This window comes from Magnolia sinica, chromosome 6, assembly GCF_029962835.1.
Source record: "Magnolia sinica isolate HGM2019 chromosome 6, MsV1, whole genome shotgun sequence".
Lineage (NCBI taxonomy): Eukaryota > Viridiplantae > Streptophyta > Magnoliopsida > Magnoliales > Magnoliaceae > Magnolia > Magnolia sinica.
In genome coordinates, this window is record NC_080578.1 from 4937368 (window position 1) to 4959875 (window position 22508).

Here is a 22508-nt window from a genome sequence, read left to right on the forward strand (position 1 = left end):
CTAAAGTAGGGAACCCCCCGATGCGAAAGTCAGGCTAGGAATCTGGGTCTAATCGCGTTGAAGGGATTAAGACGAGGGATCCTACGAACCTTTTCATGTAGATGAGCCCCTTATTTGTAATATAAGAGTTGATTATGTGAGTGGAGACGTTACCCGAATTATAGGCATGGATTCAATGGACGTCTTTCAACCGTTTCATGTGATCTTTGGTGAAGATAAGATCAAGTGGTCAAACCCTTTAAAAGTTGAGGCAAATGGTTGAAGCTGAGGTCTATGGCCGACTTTACTTGCCGAGGCTGACCTGCCAAGCCGAGGTGGTCTTAGCTTACCTGGCCTCGGGGTTAGTATGCTTAGGCCGACTTACCGAGGCAAGGTGGTCTTGGCCAACCTGACCTAAGGGATAGTATGCCGAGGTCGTCCTCTCTTCCATTAAGGAGTTCATTAGTCATGACCGGCGTTAGCAAACCTCGTGTCTCGCAAAAATGCTCAAGCTAATCTCTTCTCCTTAATCAATCAATTTTTACCCATAACAGTGATAATGACACCAACCATTAAAGCATTTATGGGGCCCACCATAACATTTATTTGTCACCAAATCTCTTGATAAGGTCACTCAAACCTTGATGAAGAGGAAAAAATATTAGTCTGATTCAAAACATTATGGCCTTTGTTTTATTATTATTATTATTATTATTATTTAATGATAGGTGTTCTTCGGATTTGCTTCATTATTTGGTTCATGCATAAAATGAGTGGGCAGAATAGGGGATAATGGTGCTGTGACACAATGTTATACCGTCCGTCCTTTTTTATGGCTTCTTGAGAGAGCGGACATCTTAAGCAGCCTGCTGTCTTTCTTCCCACTTTCCACGTGCGTTAAAGTTACTGGTACTACTTGATTTCGGTTTTTTCGAAGTATTCCTTCATAAAAAGTATTATTATGAAGAGCGGATTGCCCGTTGAGTAACTCAGTAAGCTATGAGTAAACTCTGTGGGCCCACCACCAAGTTTATGTATCATCAATGCCGTCAGTCTGTTTTCCAAGATTATTTTAGGGCTTAAGCTCAAAATTGAAGCATATCCAAAGCTGAAGTGGACCACACCAAAGGAAACAATGAGAATTGAATGCCTATATTGAAAACTTCACGAGGGCCATGGAAGTTTTGGATTAAGTTGATATTTATCTTTTTACTTCATCTTCATATCACTATGAACCTTAGGAAGGTTTCGACAGTGGACATCATTATCCACATTATATCTTGTCCTATAGGCCACTTGAACTTTTGATATGTTTCAATTTTGGATTTATGCTCTAAATTGAGCTTGAAAAATGAATCAATGGCATGGATAAGACACTTACACAGCCCGCAGGCACACGATGTTTACTTAGTCTGCTTAATGGGCAGGCAATCTGCTCTCACTACTTTTATAATCACATTTCTTTTTAACTGCTATTTACCAAAAAAAAACAGAATATTTAACATCCAACAGGATTTTTCTAATTGGATGTAAAAGACATTTTTCAAAATGTACGGTTTTTACTATTAAATATCTATATTATTTCATAGCTAATACTGGCTTCATAACACATAAAGATATTGATACATGCGCATTGAATAAAGTATGCTGGGAATAAAAACAAAAAAAGAAAAAAAAAGAAAAAGAAAATAAGAAAAGATGTTGTGATTTTTTTTCGTTCCACGCCACGCGTAATACCTATCTGGAATACTAACAAAGAGCTCCGGCGATTCGTGCGACGACTACGTAAGAGGTGTATCACCGAGCATGTGCTAACACGAAACACGTGTACGAAACCATGCGTGTAGTCAGGTGGGTCTGACCATCAAATATCCCATCCCATTAAGCAGGCCATTAGATTCGTCAGGTGGGGCTACACTCGTATCAGAGGTGGACTGATAGAAAGGAGATCCAGTGGTTCATATTCAACGTATATATTTGGCCAACCATCTGAGTGGACCAGCCTAAATTTAGGACAGAGAATTTTCAGACAGAACCCCAAGTGATAACGCTTCGGATTTCTTACAAGTGTCTGTCACCATACATGTCCCGCGATTCTCCTCTTCAATATCTACCCGCGCGGGTCGCCCGAGGATTATCTGAAATAGCCGAATCTTGAATCGACCTCTACTATTTCCGGTAGGGGAAACGGGGACTTGTAAGTTTAGGTATCGCATTTTCTCTCTCTTTCCCTATCTTTGCGAGACAAATTCATCACCATCCAAAGGGATTTGATTTTTCCCCGTTTGGCTTCTTCCTCGTTTGCCTTTTCCTCTCTCTCTCTCAATGAAGGATGAAGTCGAAAGCTTCCTCTTACGCCGCATTCTAGCAGATGGAAAGCAGGGATGAATCCAAGAAGGTAATAAAACAATCTGCCATTGAAACACTTCCAAATTTAATCTCCAGCTATTGCAATGTCTCTCTTTCTTTCTCCTTCTCCTTCTCAATTCCACCGCATCCAAGTATTCCAACCTTTTCCTTGGAATTCACGTTTTCCCAGTGCTGAATAGAAATTAATCATGAAAAAATATTGCATTTCTTTCGTAGTGCATTGAGGATGCTTTTGGATGCATTATCTTATTGAATCACAATTGTTGTACCGTATTTCTGACTGTTCGTGGGAAACCCAATTGGAAATGACACATGTTATAGCAAGGGATACTTGGAGTGCTTTTTATGGAATCACAGTTGTCAAGATGATAAGACAGGGAGCAACCAGGAGGTATTCAAAGCAAACAAAGTGGCCGAGAGGCATCCGAGAGGTGGCGGAAAGGTGTCCAAAACAAGACCGAGTGGCTGAGAGATGTCCAAAAGTAGACCGAGCGGTGGAGAGGCGTCCAGAAACAGATCAAGCGTAGAGAGGCATACGGAAGTGGAAAGAGCAGCCAAGAGTCATCAAGAAACGAAATGAGCAGTCGAGAGGCATGCGGAAGCGGAACGAGCGGCCGAGAAACGGAACAAAGCTTGGCCAGGAGAAGGGGAACGGTCAAAAAGAAGAAACGAAATAAAAAGAAGGATCTAGAGAAAGGCTTTTTGACTATTGTAACCATTGGAATAATGGAATAGGCATATGGAAGAACAAGCTGCAGGAGAAATCTATAAATAGGAGAGGAAATTTATAGTGCAAGCACTGCATACAATCCAATCCAATACCAAACAAAAATTCCAATTTACTTCACCTCGGTTATCCTATGAGTAGCAATAATCTTGTAGTAGTAATTTTTAACTGTAGTTCTTAGTTTTAATCCAAATCTACACTCATACGTTGGATTTGTCTTTTATCGAATATCATATAGTTCTTTTAAGAGACGTGTTCTTGTAATTGCTCCTAGCGACCGATTGTGAGTTTTTCATTTTGTTTGATTGCACTGGTATTCTGAAAAGTCCTTTCTTGGGGAAGGCAAAGCATAACCTATCTTCAGAGGAAGAACCCCACCCTCTGACAATCACCTAATCATTACAAAGTTCTGCAAGTGGCTGAGTAAGCAACCGATCTTCTCAGAATCCGGTCATGTATATTCACGTTAGACGTATCTGCTTATTTCGGCGCTTGGGGACGAAAGTTGTTCGGTTTGGATTGAGCTGATATATCGATTTTGGCACGCCCTCACATTCACACATGTGACAGAAAACAAACAAGAGAAAGAGTGCCAACAATTTTTGGCACGCTCGGTGGGACTTTGATTACAAGCATATTTACTGGTGCATTAATTTTGAGAAATCATAAGCCAAAAACAGGTTCATCAAACACTTGAGCAGTTAGGTTTGCTACCTAATCTGGTGCCCTTTCCATTAAACCTGGATATGGCATCATCATCTCAAGTTGAGCCTCTTAAGATTTTGTTGGCTGAAATGCTCGATATGCAAATAGGAATTTAGCATATCACTAAACAGTCACGAGTTCAGGTTGAAACTTTGGATAGATGGATGACCAATCATGCTGAAAACATGAATCAGATGATGACTCTCTTTGCTGAAAGAATACCTGTGGCGCTTCAGCAACAAGTCGATACTAGTTCTGTTGAAAATCTGGCACTAACACCACCGGTACAACCCGTGGTGCCAACATCACAAATGACGCTATGTGTACCTTTTCCGCAATGGAATATGCTTCTTCCGGTACAGGAAGTGTAGAATCTCTCGCCATATGCTGAGTTTAGGCAATCAAAATGAGAGGTCAGGAATGTTGTTTCTAAAGAAGGAAACCGGGTTATATTTGGGATGCAACTCTTCCTTGGGAATTCACTATATCATGAAAGACAAAACCAGATAGGCCCTGAACCACCTCCAATGGCCGAATCTCGCCGTTTGAATCATGACTAAATTATTCAAATGGTCCAGGAGGTAACAGGCCAAGTTCTCATCTGTATTACTACCTCGGTCAATCATAAGCCCTATTCAGAATGAATTGATCGACAATCTCTATTGTTATGGCAGACTTTGCCATTTTTTGATTAGGACGACCGAGTTCGACGAAGACAGCCGAATTTGCTGTGCCTCGATCAAGATGGCCGAGTTCAACCAAGACGGCCGAATTTGTTGTTTCTCGGTCAAGACGACTGAGTTAGACCAAGACCGCTGAATTTGCTATCTTTCGACCAAGATGGGAGAGTTCGGCCAAGTAGGCTGAATTTGATGTTTTTTGATCAAGATGACCGAGTTCGACCAAAATGCCGAATTTATCGTTTTTCAATCAAGATGCCTGAGTTCGACTAACACGACCAAATTTGCTGTTTTTTGACCAAGATGGCTGAGTTCGACCAAGATGGTCGAATTTGCCGTTTTTCAACTAAGATGGCCGAGTTAGACCAAGACGGTCGAATTTGTTGTTTTTCGACCAAGTTGGGCGAATTCGATGTTGTTTGATTTAGATGACTGAGTTCAATCAAAACGACCGAATTTACCGTTTTTCAACCAAGATTGCCGAGTTCGATTGAGATGGCTTAATTTGTTGTTTTTCGATCAAGATAACCGAGTTCGACCAAGATGGCCGAATTTGCCATTTTTTTTTTTACCAAGATGGTCGAGTTTGACAAATACGGTCAAATTTGCCGTTTTTCGATCAAGATGGCCGAGTTAGACCAAAATGACAAAATTTGCTATTTTTCGACCAAGATGGCCAAGTTCGGCCTAATCGGCCGAATTTGATATTTTCCAATCAAGATGGCTGAGTTCGACCAAGATGGTTGAAATTAATATTTTTACATGGCCCAACAGTCACATTTATTGTGCCAAACAACGAATCAACATTGCATTTACCTTTTACCAAAGGTGAAGCGATGCGGGGGGCACTGTTGTACCCTATTTTTGACAGTTCTTAAGAAACCTAATTGGAAAGGACATGTGTTATAACAATAGAAAGATATAACATGCTAATGATCTTTAATGATACTTGGAGTGCTTTTTACAGAATCACAGCTAGCAGGATGATAAGATAGGGAGCAGCTGGGAGGTATTAAAAAGCAGCGGCTGAGAGTCGTATGGAAGTGGAACGAGCAGCCAAGAAATGGAACAAAGCTTGATCGAGAGAAGAAGAATCACAAAAAGAAGAAACATAACAAAAAGAAGGATTTAGAGAAAGGCTTTTCGACTATTGTAACTGTTAGAGTAATGGAAGAAGCATATGGAAGAATAAGCCGCAGGAAAAATCTATAAATAGGAGAGGAAATCTACAGAGCAAGCACCGAACACAATCCAATCCAATACCCAAATTTATTAATTTACTTTATCTCAATTATCTTAGGAGTAGTGATAATTTAGTAGCAGTAATTCTTAGTTGTAATCATCTACGCTCATACACTGGATTTGTCTTTTATTCAATATCACGCAATTCTTTCAAGAGCCGCATTCTTGCAATTTCTCCTAGCGACTGATTGTGAGTTTTTCCTTTTGTTTGATTGCATTGGTATTCTGAAAAGTCCTTTCTTGGGGAAGGCAAAGCATAACCCATCTTCGGAGGAAGAACCCCACCCTCCGATGATCGCTTGATCATTACAAAGTTCTGTGAGTGGCCGAGTAAGCAACTGATCTTCTCAGAATCCGGTCATATACGTTCACGTTGGACGTATTTGCTTATTTCGGCGCTTGAGGTCGAAAGTTGTTCGGTTTGGATTGAGCTGCTATATCGATTCTGGCACGCCCACACATTCACACACGTGACTGAAAACAAATCGGAGAAAGAGCTCCAACAACAATTACTAGTCTAATAAAGTCAACACAATCAAATTGTAATGCACACTCATAAAATCTTGTTTTGATTAAACTGAATGTTCTCAATTCAATTCAGCGGTGCATCCAAACGCAGCCTTAGATATCCCTTTTCTCTCTGCAATTGTATCTGGTAAGATAACATGTTTCTATCATACTTCGTCACTGGAAATTTGTCAATGGAGCAAATTCATATTCTGATTTTGAAGTTCTACAACAGGCATTTATTATTTTGTTTGTATGTAGCTCTAAAAAACTGCCAGTTGGACTTGTGAGCCTGCACAATGCAATCTGTCCATTGTTGTAGCCATCCAATTGATGTATGGTCCATCGGGTTGGATCTGTGAACTCCACATTCCAATCAGACCATAATGGTCCAATCTTCCTCAAGCAGCATTGCTGATGAAACTTAGCTTGATGATCCAATAGTCCATCCTTCTTCAATTTCTCCTCTCGAATTGATGCGTCACAACCTCCAATCGCGCCTTTGTCTCACTCCTTTGTGGGCTTTGCTAGGATCTGATCATGTGGACCCACGCATTTGCTAGGAACTTCTTTCACAAGTTGGCATTGGAAAGCATGCCACTTTTACTTGCAGGGAATGTCATGATGTTGCTTGTAACCCATTCTCTCACTCTTGACCAGCCCTGACTCTTGTGTGGAGTGAGAGCATGAGACGATGAATGATGCCTCAATGGCTTCTACTTTTCTGAATTCTTCCTTTTGGCTGTCGTTTTGCCCTTTGATTCACCTGTATGTTCCTCTATGGATCCATCAGTGGTTTCATTGGTGCAGCCAAGAGTCAATTCAATGCTGGATCCCTCGCATTCATCATCTTGGAGCATAACACTTTTGAAACACATGCTTGCCATTGAGTCTATCAATGCTAGGAATGAGATCCGCTATGATCTTTTCCTGCTGGCTATCAATGTAGGTTTGGGCTACTTTTTTGAGTTTTCTCATCGATTGATCGAGTTTATTTATCCCCACCTGGGTTAAATTCTAGGATAAACTCTTTTCACATCTAACTTGTTGTCTTCTCACTCTTCTTTGGTTCATCACTGGATTATTACTTCCAAGTCGGTGTGTCCAAGTAACTGATGTATTGTTTTGAACTTCTGTAGCAAGGAGTGGAACCTTGACAGGGACTGTCACAGTAATCATGAGGAGATGGATGGGGTTTGGCATGATAAGTATGGGAGGCTGGATCATGCCAGTTTTGGTAGGCATGGAAATGCAGATAGGAATTGCTGGATCCTCTCAATGACTTCTCACGGTAAAAACAAGGATGCTGGGGAAAGACAATATGTTGTTTTAAGTGTGCAATATGGTTGAAATTTGGGGCAGATTTCTGGACTGGCTATTGGGACAGGGTATTTGTGTAAGGAATAGGGAACTGTTATGGGACTGGTTGTAGGCTTTTTACATGATGAGGTCAGAGGTTGTAGATGGACAGGTTGGAGTGCTGGCAGTGGGTCAACGTGGCACAGGTATTGGGCTGGAAGTGGATTGGTTTTAGGGACAATGTGGAGGTTTTATGGACTGGGATTTGGGCTCTCATAGAGCTTATGCTCCGTCGATGTGTTCACGTTTGAGTTTTGGAGGTTGTTAAATAATATGGTTACAATTTAGAAATGTACAAAAGTTAGTATTGAGGTATAGAGGACTAGGTATTGGGTCTTACAGACCATTTGGGGATACTGTTGTTTGAGAAGGTGTATATATGCTGCAGTCAACTTAGAGTTTAAGTTCTGTATATAGGGCTATGGTTATGATTTTGAATGGGTCTAAAACTTTCAGTTGATTTAGGACTATGGTTGAGGCCTACGGGTGGGAAGTTTTGAATGGATAAAACATTTTGGATGGGGATTGGAGCAATACAGTGTCATGGTTGTTGATTTGTATGGTGTTATTGGGTTTAAGATTAGGTTTCCCTTTTGAAACAGATGAAAGGAGGCTGTGACCAAGGTTTGGAGATGGAATTAGAATTAGGGTTGGGAAATTGGATTCTAGGGTGTGTGGTTTGGGAGTTGGGTAAACTAGGGTTGTTGGAATTGGTTTTATGGTTGGGAAATTGGAATATTGGATTCTAGGGTGTATGGTTTAGTGATTTAGCCATTTAGGTAAATTAGGGTCTTAAGGATGTATTGTTTAGGGAATTGGGTAAATGAGAGAGAGAGAGAGAGAGAGAGAGAGAGAGAGAGAGAGATCAAAGGGGAGAAGAATCAAGAAAGGGGAAGGGAAGGTGATGGGGAAATCTCGTGCACAAGCACACCCCCCCTACGCATGTATGCATGGAGGAGGAGGGCCCCACCATCGATCTGGATCGATGGCGACATCCATGGAGGGGCCTCCTAGTTAGAGGGCTGTGCTATAGTTCCTTGGATTGGACCCGATCATCATGTGGATCCCACCATTAGATCTCATGATGGTGGTCTACTACCTTAGATGATCTAAGACTTTGATTTTTTGCTTATTATCATTATTAGGAACATTATGAACGGTTTAGATTGCTTTGATTAGTTGTTATATTTGTTACTTCGTCTCTAAGTAATAGTGTGCCCACATGGCGCAGCTTTTGGGGTATAGGGTTTTCTTATAAATAGACAACCCCCTGTAGGTTTTTCTCATTGAATATTATGAATAAAATTCTGTGTTTTTCTGCTTCTCTAGTTTTCTGAGTTGAGGAATCCAATTGAGTGCAAAACCCTCCATTCTTCGAAGGACTAACTACTGTGGTGCGAAGCCACACCCATCCCAAATCATCCCCACTTCTTACCCTCTATATTCATCATCTTTCACAACCATCCACTCTCTAAATCCACCCCTTTTTGCACTCAATCCTTCATCTACAACAGATTTGCAGAATCAGGCCCTGCAGGAGGGCTGAAACTTCGGTTGAGCACCGTGCCCAAATCGGACGTCAGATCGACTTGAAATTTGGTGTGTGGGTGGCCCACCCCTGGCCGAGCAGACCCAAGCTTGCCCTTTTTGGGTTCGTGGGCCCCACACACGTGCGGGCAGGATCCCACGCACGTGCGTTTGAACCCTGCCGCTGTCCACATGTGTGGATCATTTAAGGTTTGTCTCTCTCCTCTATTTCACTCTTCTCTCGCCTTATTTCCATAACCCTAACTCTAGATAATCTTAAATCCCAAGTTCTATTTCACTTTTGCAGCCCTAGGTTTTCCTGAATTGAAACATGTGAATCCCTTGGATTGGAGAATAATCCTTTGCATGTGTGGATGAATCTGCTCTTATTTGAGCATTGTTTGGTCTATAATTTTTAATTGATTCAGCCTTAACAGGTGTAGGGTTGGACCCTTGTAGATTCCCCTTGTTGAATGCTTGACTTTATATGGGATGTGGAATTTTTGTGATTGTTTCTAAATTAGTATGATCTAAAGCCTGAAATCTCGCATATCGTATTAATTTTCATGTCTTGCATCAGAAGGGATGATGAATGAGGATCGGGCGGAGTTAGGGTTTTGGGAAGAATCAAGAAATGGGGAAAGGGTTAGGTTTTTTTTTTTTCCAACTACTTATAATAGCAAGGCCAGGTCGAGGGGAGTCGAGCTTGAGTTGAGTTTCGAGACGAGTTGAGCCAAGTGACCCAATGCTTGACCTCTACTCATTTTCTTACTCGAGCTCCTAAATATGATCGCCTTGACTTGTCCGGTCGTCCCACCGAGTCAAGGCGAGTCGAGTCAAGTTTTTTCAAGTCAAGTCGAGCGAATTTCTCGAGCCGACTCAGCTCATGACCAGCTCTAATGTAGAGTAATGTCTCTTCGCATTCTTGTGTTTCTCACTAAAGAATGCTATTGGGTCTTCGCTTTGGCTTAAGATGGTCTCAATACTTATGTGAGATGCATTACATTCTACATCAAACACTTCATTAAAACATGGCAAGATAAGCACGGGTGTTTCGGTTAGCTTTTCCTTGATTGAGTTCAAACTTTCTCTGGCTTCTCGAGGCCATGCAAACCCTTTGGCCCTTATACAATTAGTCACACGGGGGGTAAAACGTTGCTAAGCTGTGGAAGCTTCTCATTTCCGTGATCAATCTTGGGATTGGCTACTCTAGGATCGCTTTGATTTTGTTGTCGTCGACTTTGACATGTTGAGATGAAACAACATAACCTACAAAGATTACATTGTCGGTTGTGAATGCACACCTCATGAGATTAACATAAAGCTCTTTGCAAAACATGTAACACTTGACACATATGATTAGTATGCTCTTGATTAGAAGAACTAAATATAAGAATATCATGAAAGTAGACAATCACAAAATTTTCATTAAAAAAGGCCTCAAGACTTGATCCATGAGTTTCACGAAGGCACTTGGTGCATTTGAAAATCCAAATGGCATGACAAGCCATTCATAAAGGCCATCCCAAGATTTAAAAGTGAATTTTCATTTGTCACCCGGTTTGATATGAATTTGGTGGTATCCTTCAATTTGTGTAAAAACCTTTGCTCCATGTAACATGTCCAATATTTCATCGAGTCGCGGAATTGGGAAATGATATTTTATTGATAGCTTGGCTATTAACATACATCCTCCAAGCCCCATCTTTCTTAGTAGTAAGGAGGGTGGGCACTGTGCGTGGACTCAGGCTTTTTTGGATAAGTGATGCAAGTCCACAGCCCACTAGGGCCCACAAACTACCGTAGGGCCCAACATGTGTTGATTTTGGACTGTTTATTTATAGATTTGGAGCCTAAATATCAAGATTTGTAATTTATTATTTGTGGAAAATATGAGGTGGATTTGCAATTTACTATTTAAAAATTTGGAGGATTATTTCGTAGTTTTGCTTTTATTATTATTAGGCTTCTACAGTGTTGGGTAGATTAAATTAATTTGAAATCACTTATTATTGATTTAAAATCAATCTCTTGGTTGGGTGGATTCTCGTTGAAGATTCATTTAGGGTCTCTAAAAACGGGGGTGGTGTAGGAGTAGGCATTCCAATATTTTCAAAGTGTGAGATTTCTTAAGTGTTGTAAGAAGAAGTTTGATATCAATGAAGTTATTTCTCCCTCTCTACTCAATTATTCTTGCTGATGTACTCCTGTGTATTCTTTTGTGATTCAAGTGTCAAGATCATTGACTCAATAATTGGGTTGCACCATTTTAGTATCAAAGTGGGTGATTGTTGGGGAATTGCTGACTTTACATCATCTCATAATTGCTTTGAAGGGGGTGACACAAGAAGAGCTTGTGCAAGTAATCCAGTTGATCCACGCACTCACGAAGTGGGTAGATTAACTTACACATGTAGTAGTTGATCTCACTAATCAAGTGGGGGACCTTCAGTGTGGAGGGAAGTTGGAGACCAAAGTTAAAGCATGTCGCATGTGGACATGTAAGGAAGGTCCCCACTAAGGTCCTAACCAACAATGGGTGGCCTTGACTTATGAAGACACCAATGATTGAATCTTTCAATTGTTAGAACATGATAGAGAACCCAAAATTGAAGTAGAAATTCTAGAAACAATGGAGATCCACAAATTTAAAGGAAAAGTCGACATTTGTAGTGGTTGATGCATTGATGTTGGAGCTACACTTGAATTCACTAATGGATCAATTCATAGATCTATTGATAGCAATACTTACATTGATAGTCATGCAAATAGGTCTCAACTATCAACACTCAAATTGAAGCACATTTGCAAAAGATGACCATGGCACAAAAAACTAGACAAATATTTTAGGATCCATGAAGAACTTTAAAGTTACAACATACAAGTTGGCACCTATAAAAGCGCAATCAAAGGAGACATCATCTACAATTGAATCCAACAAAGGTTGTGCCAAGCCGATGCTTAGGGTTGCATCACCAACTTCCACCAAAGAAAAAGAAGATTTGTCATAGAGGTAGTACAAGTTCAAGGGTTGAGATTAGTTTCCAACTTGAGGATGAGTTCTTTTAAAGCTGGGGGGAATTGATACAGGCCCATGGCCCACCTAGGCCCACGACCCACTACAAGGCCCAACATGTGCGGATTTTGGACTATTTATTTATAGATTTGGGGTCTAAAGATCAAGATTTGTAATTTACTAGTTTTGGAAGATATGGGAGTTAATTTAAAGATATGATTGAAGATTTAGAGCATTATTTTCTAGATTTGGCTTTACTGTAATTAGGTTTTTACCAGGTAGATTAGATTGCTTTAAAATCAATTACAATTGATTTAAAATCAATCTCTTAGTTGGGGGTGGTGTAGGTGGGTGTTTCAAAAATTTCTAAGTGAGTTTTGTCAAGTATTGTAAGAAGAAGTTTGATATCAATGAAGTTATTTCTCCCTTTTGACTCAAATATTCTTGTGGGTGTACTCTTGTCTAGTTCTTTGTGATTCGAGTGTTGATATCATTGACTTGATTATCGGGTTGCACCAATAAGGCATTTCTTTAATTACTCTTTAACTTGCCTTTAGGGCCTGTTTGATTTTTCAGGTAAGAGGTAATTACCTGGTAAATGGGTAATAATTACTTACCAGGTAATTACCGCATCGTTTCTTACGCCGACGTTGACTGGTTAACTTTTCAGTGCTAGAACCGAGGATGGCTGCCAAATGAATGTAGGGCCCACTGTGATGTATGTGATGTATCAACACCGTTCATCCTATATGTCAGCCTCACTTAGGGCATGAACCCAAAAATGAGGCAGATCCAAAGCTCCCGTGGACCACACCACAGGAAACAGTGGAAATTGGATGTTTACCATATAAAAATTTATGTGGCCCCTAGAAGTTTTAGATGAAGCTGATATTTGTGTTTACCCCTTATCAATGTTTTTATGACTTTATGAACAGGTTAGATGACAAAGAAACATTAATGTGGGCCCAATAAACAAAATAACTTTCAATGGTGGACGTTTAAGAACATTGTTTCCTATGGTATGGGCCACTTGAGCGTTGCATCTGTTCAATTTTAGACTTAGGCCCTAAAATCTTTTGATAAAACAGATGGATGGTGTGGATATGTCATGCACATCACAGTGGGGTCCACAAATTTAAGTCAGCTTTTTTGGACCAATTTTCGAGATGAAAATACTTTTGAAATTTCAAATAGAGTGAAAAGGTAATAATGACCTTTTTCAGGGGTATTTCCCTGATACACAGATATCAAATAGGCCCTTAGTGTTTGGCATGCTCCGTAGGACTTATGCAGTAGTGGGGTAAGTGAAGTAACGTGGCACCCAACACTAAATCAATCTATTGTTGGATGTCACATATAGATGATTACTCATCCAAGAGCTCTTTGGGCATAATATTGGAAATTTCTTCTTAGAGTTCCACCATACTTTTGGGTATTTTTCTTGTTTCTTCTTTAAGGATGTCTTGAGCCACAAGGGCATAGACAATGGTCATTTCTTTGCATATTTCTTCAAAATGTTTTAGGGATAAAGGATTAACATGTTGATTTTTAGGGACACGATGATGGATTTCCTTTAAAGGAGCCAATGCATACTTTACCCTGATAGTGAAAGAGAATAAACATTTTTCTCCCATCATCATGAACATTCTAGTCATATTGCTATGGCTACCCAAGTAATATTTGACAATCATCCATAGTTAAGGCATCCAACCAAAGTTCATAATAATCCTTACCAATTACTAAAGAGAGTTTCACCAAACATCTTTCATTAATTGAGACTTCACCTTCCTTTTTGAACTAAGAGCTTTTTTAAGGGTTGGGGTGCCTTTTGCATTTTAATTCAACTTAACGGCAATTTCTTTGGCAAACTTAATGACAATTTCTTTGGCAACCATATTTTTACTACTTTTCGAATTAATCAACACTAAACATTTTTTTTACCACAAGTGGTATAAAAAGTGTGAAAAATGTTGCCGTGTAGCTAGTGGTAGTTTTCTTGGTTTTTAGGAGTGGTTACGACTCGTTTTATCATAAGACTTTCAACACTACTATTGGGGTCACATACCTCTTAGTAAGTCCCATGGTCATCTTCGAAATCATAGACAATTCCATCATCATTTTCATCTATTAGATTCAATTGCTTGCTAACTTTCTTTTGAGGGCACTCATAAGCTAAATGTCCTCTCTCTCAACATCGAAAACATGTGCTTGATTGGGCTCTATTGCAGTGTCTCTCTTGTGAGGTAACCATACATTCCTTAGTTCTTACCCATCCGGTGAATTGGGGCATTCGTTAGACCGTGTAACAACCTTCTTACCTTTAGTTCCAACGTTAGATATTTTCTCGAACTACTTAAAAGTGGCCATTTAAAAAAAGAAAAAAGGAAAAAAAAAGAAGTGGCCCTTCTTAATTTGCCTTTCACCTTTAAGGCCATTTGACATGCTTCTTCAGGAAAACTATCTTATCATGGATAGATAATTTTAGCCCACTCAATATCTAACTACCAATTGATCACCGGTTTCTCGCAAATCTACCTAGGTAAAATATCTAAAAAACTTTAGTCACTCTTTTGCTGGAGATGGTAAAATTTCAGCATAAAGTTTGACAATAATCAAGAGAGAGGAATTTATCATCCAATTCGATAATCATTTCAGTCCAAGTGTTAATTTGTTGATTCTGTCTTTGCGTAGGACTTAGTTGGTACGTTTGCCACAATTCTAAGGTGTGATGTTTGAGTTTTATTGTAAGGAATTTAGCTCTCCTCTCTTCTAATAATTCTTTCCACTCAAAGAAAGTTTCCAAAGAAGCAACCCAATTACGATGAATTTTGGGGTCAAGTTTACCATCAAAGTTGGGGACATCCACCTGGATGCTCTTGTCGGCGTTTTCTAGAGCACGTGCAAGTCACTCCATTGGCCAAGTTGGTTGTGGTGGAGTTTCCTGTGACAGAGCTTGAGTAGAACTTTCATTGAACGCATTAAGAACATTAAATGGTTGATCCGAACGTTTAGGAGGTTCCATTAGGTTGTTTGCATGGCTTTGAGCAGGGAGTCTTATGCAAAACCTCCTCCATCATATGTTGAAGGTGGTTGTTGGCTTATTTCAATTCCTCAACCTCGGCACGCATATGAACATCTTCAAGTGGAGCCATACGTGGGTGTTGGCCTCGTCCTTGCACCAGGAAGATCGATTTGCAGTAAAATATCTAGTTTTTCATACATTTGGTGCCTGTTTACAACCCAGCTTTGAAACCATAATGAGGAAACTTGAATAATAACAGAACCTAAATCATAAGAACCACGAGGGCATATGCAGTATGTTGTGTATATTGAGCAGCGTCAATGTCATTTATTCTCAAATATCTCAAACATACTTCCACAACCCCAATTATAACAACGGTTGTAAACTTATATGTGGCATTGTCAGCTCAATTCCTGTATATGTTTATTGCGTGGATGAAATTTTCTCAACTACCTATGAGCCAATACTCTCTTATTGAAAAGTTGGTGCCAATTACAACACTTACCTTTTCTAACAATGGACCGTGGAGCATGTTGATTTGGATAATCAGGGATTTGCCCGTTGGCCGTTCGGGGAAGGGGATATGCATCCCCTTTTCAATTGAAAGATCTACATTATAGGGTAGCATGCATTATAATGCACACATCTTGCAGGAGTATATACAGTGAATGTTTTGCTAAAGTTGTCCACTAATGCAGTGACATCAGATCAAATGAGCATTTTTTGTCAGCCTTCTTTCGGAGCTTAAGCCTGATTGTGATTTGAATGCTGGTAGTTTGGCTGTAAGATGCTAGACTTTGGATTGATTAAAAAAAGTGCTAGAATTTAGCGTGGCCATTTGATTTTTCATCTTATATGCGCAGTTATGCTTGTGTGTGTTCATGTGAATTCATTTACCTGATTTGTTCTTTTTATGCTATGGTAATTATGATTGTTGGTTTACTCCTTACCTGTTTCACTCCATCTGCAAAAAGTGATAAATTGCCATGTGAGATGATTTCAATGTAAATGATCTGAACCAATAGAGTGTTGTTAGACAGCTCCTCTTACGACATGGGGAATTTTTGTCCCATAGACACTGGGTCGAAAGCAACAAATACTAACGAACATATGTGGCAGATGTTATCTTGCATCACATTGATGATGATGCAACTTTGTGCGAATGAGTCTGTAAAATAAGTTATCCTTTGTTTTTCTATTTGAAGGATTATTACAAGGTCTTGGAGGTTGACTATGATGCAACAGAAGAGAAAATTAGACTAAATTATCGAAGACTTGCTCTGGTTGGTTTTCATCTCTCCCAGTCAGCTTCTTTCTGTTTCAGTCTGCCATTAATGTTTTCCTTCTTTAATATAAAGGTGCTCCAGAAGACAAAACGAACATAATTATTTTCTTTTCTATCCATAGAAGTGGCATCCAGACAAACATAACGGTGACAGTACTGTCACGGCAAAGTTCCAAGAGATTAATGAAGCTTACAAAGGTAATTTCCATGAATGTTTATGTGAAATCTGTCATAGGCGACTTACTTTAAGAGGTCAAGCTTTGCTTTCAGAAGCATGATCAATTAATGTGTTTCATGTTAGGCATAGTTCAAAAACTCGAAAACTCGTCTCAACTCAATGTTCAGCCAGGGTGGGCTTGACTCAAAGACTCCACCTGGAACTCTATATTTAATAATTATAATTAATATTATTAGAAATACCAATAGTATCTAAAATAGTTATAATTTGTGCAAGTAATGTAGAATACACACACACACACACGGAAACGCTCACCTGCGAACCAGTTCGTACGTACTATGTGTGAACTTTTTTGAGAACCCATCATACGTGATGTGGATCCAAAATCTGAACCGTTCATGTGAAGCAGCACCTCGTGAAACCCCCCGGGCCCAAGTTTTACTTTGATCTAAAACTTTGATGGGCCATGGAAAATGAAAACAGTTTCCTCCCTTGATTTGCATTTCTCTTTGCTATGGCCCACCATAATTTTAGATCGGGGTGAAAATTTGTCACATGGGGTTTCATGGGATTCCGCATCACATGGACCGTTCAGATTAGACACCCATGGCACGTGTGCAAAGGTGCGCATGTGCGTAGGTGCGCAGGGGAGCATGACTCTCTCTCTCTCTCTCTCTCTCTCTCTCTCTCTCTATATATATATATATATATATATATATATATATATATATATATATATATATATATATATATATATATATATATATATCCAAGCACTGGTTAACTGCCTCTCTCCTTGTTGCAGAGGTTGTGGGTTTGATCCTCACCCTCCCCCTTATTATTATTAATATCAGTTTGATTCAACTCATCGAGGGACTCAGTTTGAGTCACCGTGAGTCATGTCTATTCGACTGAGTAAAATCGATGAGTCTTTCTGAGTTGATCGAATCAGACCCAGGACCGAGTTTCCAGGTGACTTGGCTCAAAAATTCGCCAAATCAGGCTGACTCAATTGATTTTTGAGTTGAGTCAGTGAGTTTTAGTACTATGATTTGATGTTAGTTTGCCTGTCAACCATGGTGATTGTCTTGAAATTTTCTAGCCCTTTAATCTGTTTTTGTTCAGGAATGCTAAATCCAATGGACTTTTTGAACCCATTTTTGCATGTATACTTCCCATGGGAACACATGGTACAAGATCCTTACTGTTAAGCCACACCATATATGGGCCTCATTCCCAAAAATAGGCTGACTGGATACAGTTCAATTGCCTCCAGAAATGGGCACGTGGTCTTTTTTGTTTTCATATTGAGTGCTTAGGATTGTCCGACCAGCCTTATTTTTTGTCGTGCAGCCCATATATGGTAGGGCCTGTGGATGATTGGTCTGGACTCTGGATCTTATAAACATCTGCCACTTGTCCTCTCAGGAACTCATATGCAATAAACATTCGTCCTTTTTATTATATGCAGTTAGTTACAGGAACTGCCTGCAATGTAAAAATTACACAAACAGTACTATAATATGACTGTCAATCCCTAACTAGCTGATAAGAAAATGAAAGAATTGTCGTACCAACTATAGCGTAACCAATCCACCTAAGTTTTCTTTCTTCTTTGTTTTTTTACTTTTTACTTCTTTTTTTTTTTTTTTTTTCAGTATTGAGCGATCCAGTTAAGCGACTTGATTATGATCTAACTGGTAACTATGAGATTGATAAATACACTCTGCGGGTAAGAAACTCATGTGATTGTGGTTTACAGGAATTGCTGGTCCATGTTAATTTAATCTTATTTACAAATTTAAGGGCCTGTTTGGTATGTGGGCTTAGATGGGATTAGGTGGGATGGAATTGCATTTGGTCCCGTGCAAATTCCATCTGGCATTTGGGGAGGATGGGAAGGGTTGGGATTAGGTGGGATGGAATTGCATTTGGTCCCATGTGGGATTTCTGGTGGATTTTGAAATCCACTACACATGTGGGGCCCACATTGATGCATGTGTTTTATCCATGCCATCCATCCATATAAGCCCTGTACACGTGACATTCTAGTTATGTACGTGTACAAATGATCAACATCCGTTGTGAATTTGGTTCACTGATTACAATTCCATGGTCCACCAAATGGGATTTTGCTTAATCTGGTGTTTTTCCCATAACAAGAAATTTATCCCAAACATGGGGATTGGATGTCCAAAATACCATGGTATTTTCAGGCATGCAATCATTGTGCAATAATGGTGTTAATCTCATCTAATACAATTCCATACCATTTAATCCCAGAGACCAAACAGGCCCTAAGGACCTGTTTCGATTGTGGGAAAAGAAAAGAGAGTGTAAAAGATTGTCCGATGGTTTCCATTGATTCCATGAGCATTACTGAAAAACTGGTTTTCATTTTTGGGGCTCTTGTTTGAATAGCGAGTGAAAATCTCATATTTCTTTCACAAATTTCGCCTTGTAGAATTTGACTATGGAAAAGGCCAGTGATTGTTATTTCCAATCTCACTGTTTCATTTTGCTATCCAAACAGTGGAAAAGGTCCAAACAAATGGAAATCATTGAATTTCCTTTACTTTTTCCACGATCCAAACAGGCCCTAAGTGATTGAGTATAGTTCATGTTCGATAACTAAAATTTGGATGGCACATGATGTTGATCAATACAGGAATATCTTACCAGATTCAAAGGAATGATACTGACCTGCAATGGCCTCGGAATTAGTCATGCTTCAATATGGTAAGTTTCTGTCCAGTTTCTTGAACTTTTAGACATGAGGCTCTCAATGACAGTAAAATAAGCATTGTGTGGAATATGTGCTTGTAGGAGATTTGCAGATTTTCATATAATACTCTTGTATGTATGTGCAGGACACAGCAACTGATGGAAGCTAATGAATACCTGGATCAATGAAGTAGGTAGTTTCTCTCCATTTCACTGCAACACACTTTTTGAATACCCATCTTTCCGTTGTATTTCAACAGAAACCTACATTGAGAATAAGGCTGGCAATGGGCAGGGCCTGGGCCCAGAAAAATCAAAATTTTGAATAGGACCAGCCTGAAGGCCCAGGCTAACTAGTTCAAAATTCTGGGCCCGGCTCATTTCCTGACCCAGCTGAGCATAGCCCATCAATTTCATTAGTTGGTGGGCTACACAAATTGGCACATGGCACAACAATCCATGGTGCTCAACATCTGGGTAGCACTGTAGACGAGTAAGACGATCTGAGCCAGCTGATCTGTGACCTACAAATGGATGTAGGAAAGAATATTTCCAACAGTAACATTAATGAGAAAAGGCGCACCAGTTCAAGCGATTTGTGGACAGTTGTCCATCAACTGGAACTAGGGTTGTAACTGGGCTGGGCTGGGCTGGGCCACAGTGAAGGATCGAGCCAGGACCAGACCATCCTATGAGATAAGGAATCAGCTTGGGCAGGGCCAGACTCACTAGTCAAATACTTTCAAACAAGTGTTCAATAATCTGCGCTGGGCCTTTAGCAAATAAAAACCCGGGTCCAGAATAATTAGTTGTCGGGCATAAAACTCGAAACGCAAGTCTAATATAATGGCTTTCAGGTTCAGCCCATACTCAGCCAAAGTGAGCTGGACTCAAGCTGGGCTGTGCCAGCACAGTCCAGTTGCCACCCCTGGTGGAACCCCGTGCAGTGATCAGCATGTATCATGGACAATTGTGCGGCATGTCCAATTTACACACAGCATACCAGATAAGGGAATCCATGCCTGGAGCTCCAGCCACATCACATTTCCACTATTTCCATATCTATCAGTTGCTTGCTAAGGATGCGTTTGGTTGCACCAATTATCATGAAATGTCATGATATTTGGTGCAACCAAATGGCAGCGTAAACCATTCCTTCATGTTTTCTTTTTAGTTTTATGGAGGACCAAGCATTAGTAATTAAGCGGTTATCAGCTTGCGTGTAAACCAGGGGTCCAGGGCAGCAGACTTTGCAAATGACTGTCTTTTGAAGGTATTAACAAGCTTTCAGACCTCAAGATGGAAAAAGATAGAATTTAAGTATGGCACTTAAAGAGGTCATGGTGCAGCCATGTCATGTTTGTGCCCCTGTTTGCTGACCATCTCGACAAAAAGCTCAATGGAAACTGTAAGATCTGTGGATATCTTGTATTTTTAAGTTTAACTGATTACTTTTTAGGTTGCGGTTTTTGCTCTCTGGTTTTCTAAACATTTTGTTCACTCAAAACTCCATAATTTTTATTTTTATTTCTTAGTTCATGTTCAATTGTAGCGTCGAGGTTCAAAATTAAAGGATTCGGTACATCTGGAGGTACTCATTTTTTCTTGCCTCGTGTCTTGCACTGCCCCTTTGAATTTGTGGGTGAAATTCAGACCGTCAAAACAAACTTTCTCCATTGGAACACTGACATTTCACCTGCATATCTAAATTGAAGGTGCTAGATGTGGAGGCACTGAATCAGTTTTGGTATCTTTTGAACTCGTTGCCATAAAGAGGTGATTTCAGGGCATGGACTGAAAATTTTGGTCATTCATCTGCTGTTGAAATCTCTCTTTTATTAATTCTGGGCAACTCGTTCGTGGTATGCATGTTGTCGATTCAGAGAGTTGAATTGTGGGCCCATTTTGGATGGATGGAGACAGCCTCACACTGATCTGAGAATAGCTGCGCAACTTGTTCTCAACAATCCGTTGGTCCAGTAATTTCTCAGGAGATTTTTAGATTTTGATGTTTTTCCTGTGATGTTATTGAAAAACCTTGATATGAGAGTCTTTGTGGTCCAATCCGTTGCAATCCTATATGTTTATCAATTTTCCATGAAAATATTGCGGGACATAAAAAATCTGAGTGATATTTGTCAGTGGTTGCTTTTCAATTGATGCTCACAGAATGGAAGGTTGATAGAAACAAGATAGTAGTGACCGTGCAATTACTGTTACACTATGTTCTATTTATCTCTGGAGCTTTTTATGGGATAATTGTAGACGGCTCCCATCTAGTTGGGCCGAGCTTAGTGCTGGCCCTAGAGCCCTAAGCCCTGGCCTAGCCCTAACCCTAATTGGCGCCCTTGCCCTAGAGAGCCGGGTCAGCTCTATAAGTTAAAAGTACAATTGGTGAGTGCATGTTTATAACCAAATTAAAGTTTTTCTGTGGCACACTTATGTCTAATAAAATCATTCATCAACTAGGCACATGTCTCACCAATTATCCACCATATGCATGGACTTAAACCGTTACCATCCGCACGTCTAAAATAAGGTGTACAATTCGGAATTGTTTAACGTGCCCTGTATATTGCCCATCACATTCTACCAGAGTATCAGGTTCTCATATGGTTATATACACTGGCATATGATCTCTATATAGTGTGTGTTACTAATACCTTTGTAGTGTATGGTATACACTAGGGAAATGGACCAGGCAGGCTAGGCTATTCATGGTTGGTCGTACCCTAGCTTGGCCCCAACAACAGGCCTAAATTTCAAGCCCTAGCCCAGCCCTTGGGCTAATTTATTGGTGTAAGCCCTAGCCCTTCGGGTCGGGCAACCCTATCTAATTTTCATCTCTTCCTCGGGTTTGGATTATTACAAGTAGCCAACTAGGTAAAGACGCTGGAGGAATCTGCAACAATTGACAGAAATGCGTTTCTTGGGATCCCTCTACCAGAAATATTGGACGGCAAAAAGATTAGGCTAAGCTAATAATCGGTTGGCCCGCACACACAAAAAACTGCCAAATTTACATGGTTGGCCACCCGATGGTTGGATCAGCCTGATTTTTTGGGTTTCCTATTTTCACAATGGAGTGACCACACCAAATGGGTTGGATAGCATATGATATGACACTATGGTAGACCCATGCGTCTACAGCTAATTAACCATGAGTAAGGGGTAAAACCGTCAATTA

General features: G+C 40.0%; 1 protein-coding gene across 6 annotated transcripts; it reads left to right on the forward strand.

Annotated features, from left to right (window-relative positions):
- Positions 1-2150: 2150 nt before the first annotated feature.
- Positions 2151-20855, forward strand: LOC131248023 (uncharacterized). 6 transcript variants are annotated; one of them, XM_058248060.1, is made up of 7 exons: positions 2151-2377; positions 16340-16417; positions 16542-16617; positions 18256-18329; positions 19266-19336; positions 19468-19515; positions 20537-20855. In XM_058248060.1, exons 1-6 carry the CDS (start codon positions 2351-2353, stop codon positions 19508-19510), a joined length of 369 nt encoding a protein of 122 aa, XP_058104043.1. In that variant the 5' UTR covers positions 2151-2350; the 3' UTR covers positions 19511-19515; positions 20537-20855. The 6 variants fall into 6 exon arrangements, with proteins under 6 accessions (XP_058104043.1, XP_058104038.1, XP_058104042.1 ...); XM_058248055.1 differs by having other exon boundaries at positions 20561-20855; XM_058248059.1 differs by having other exon boundaries at positions 19468-19511; positions 20496-20855.
- Positions 20856-22508: the final 1653 nt, after the last annotated feature.

What these genes read in the sequence shown, in the direction of transcription:
- LOC131248023 (XM_058248060.1), top strand. Translation starts at nt 2,351, where the DNA reads ATGGAAAGCAGGGATGAATCCAAGAAG. An exon ending in GATTAATGAAGCTTACAAAG is followed by an intron (nt 16,618 to 18,255) that starts GTAATTTCCATG and finishes TTTTTTTTTCAG; the next exon opens with TATTGAGCGATCCAGTTAAG. An exon ending in ATTAGTCATGCTTCAATATG is followed by an intron (nt 19,337 to 19,467) that starts GTAAGTTTCTGT and finishes ATGTATGTGCAG; the next exon opens with GACACAGCAACTGATGGAAG.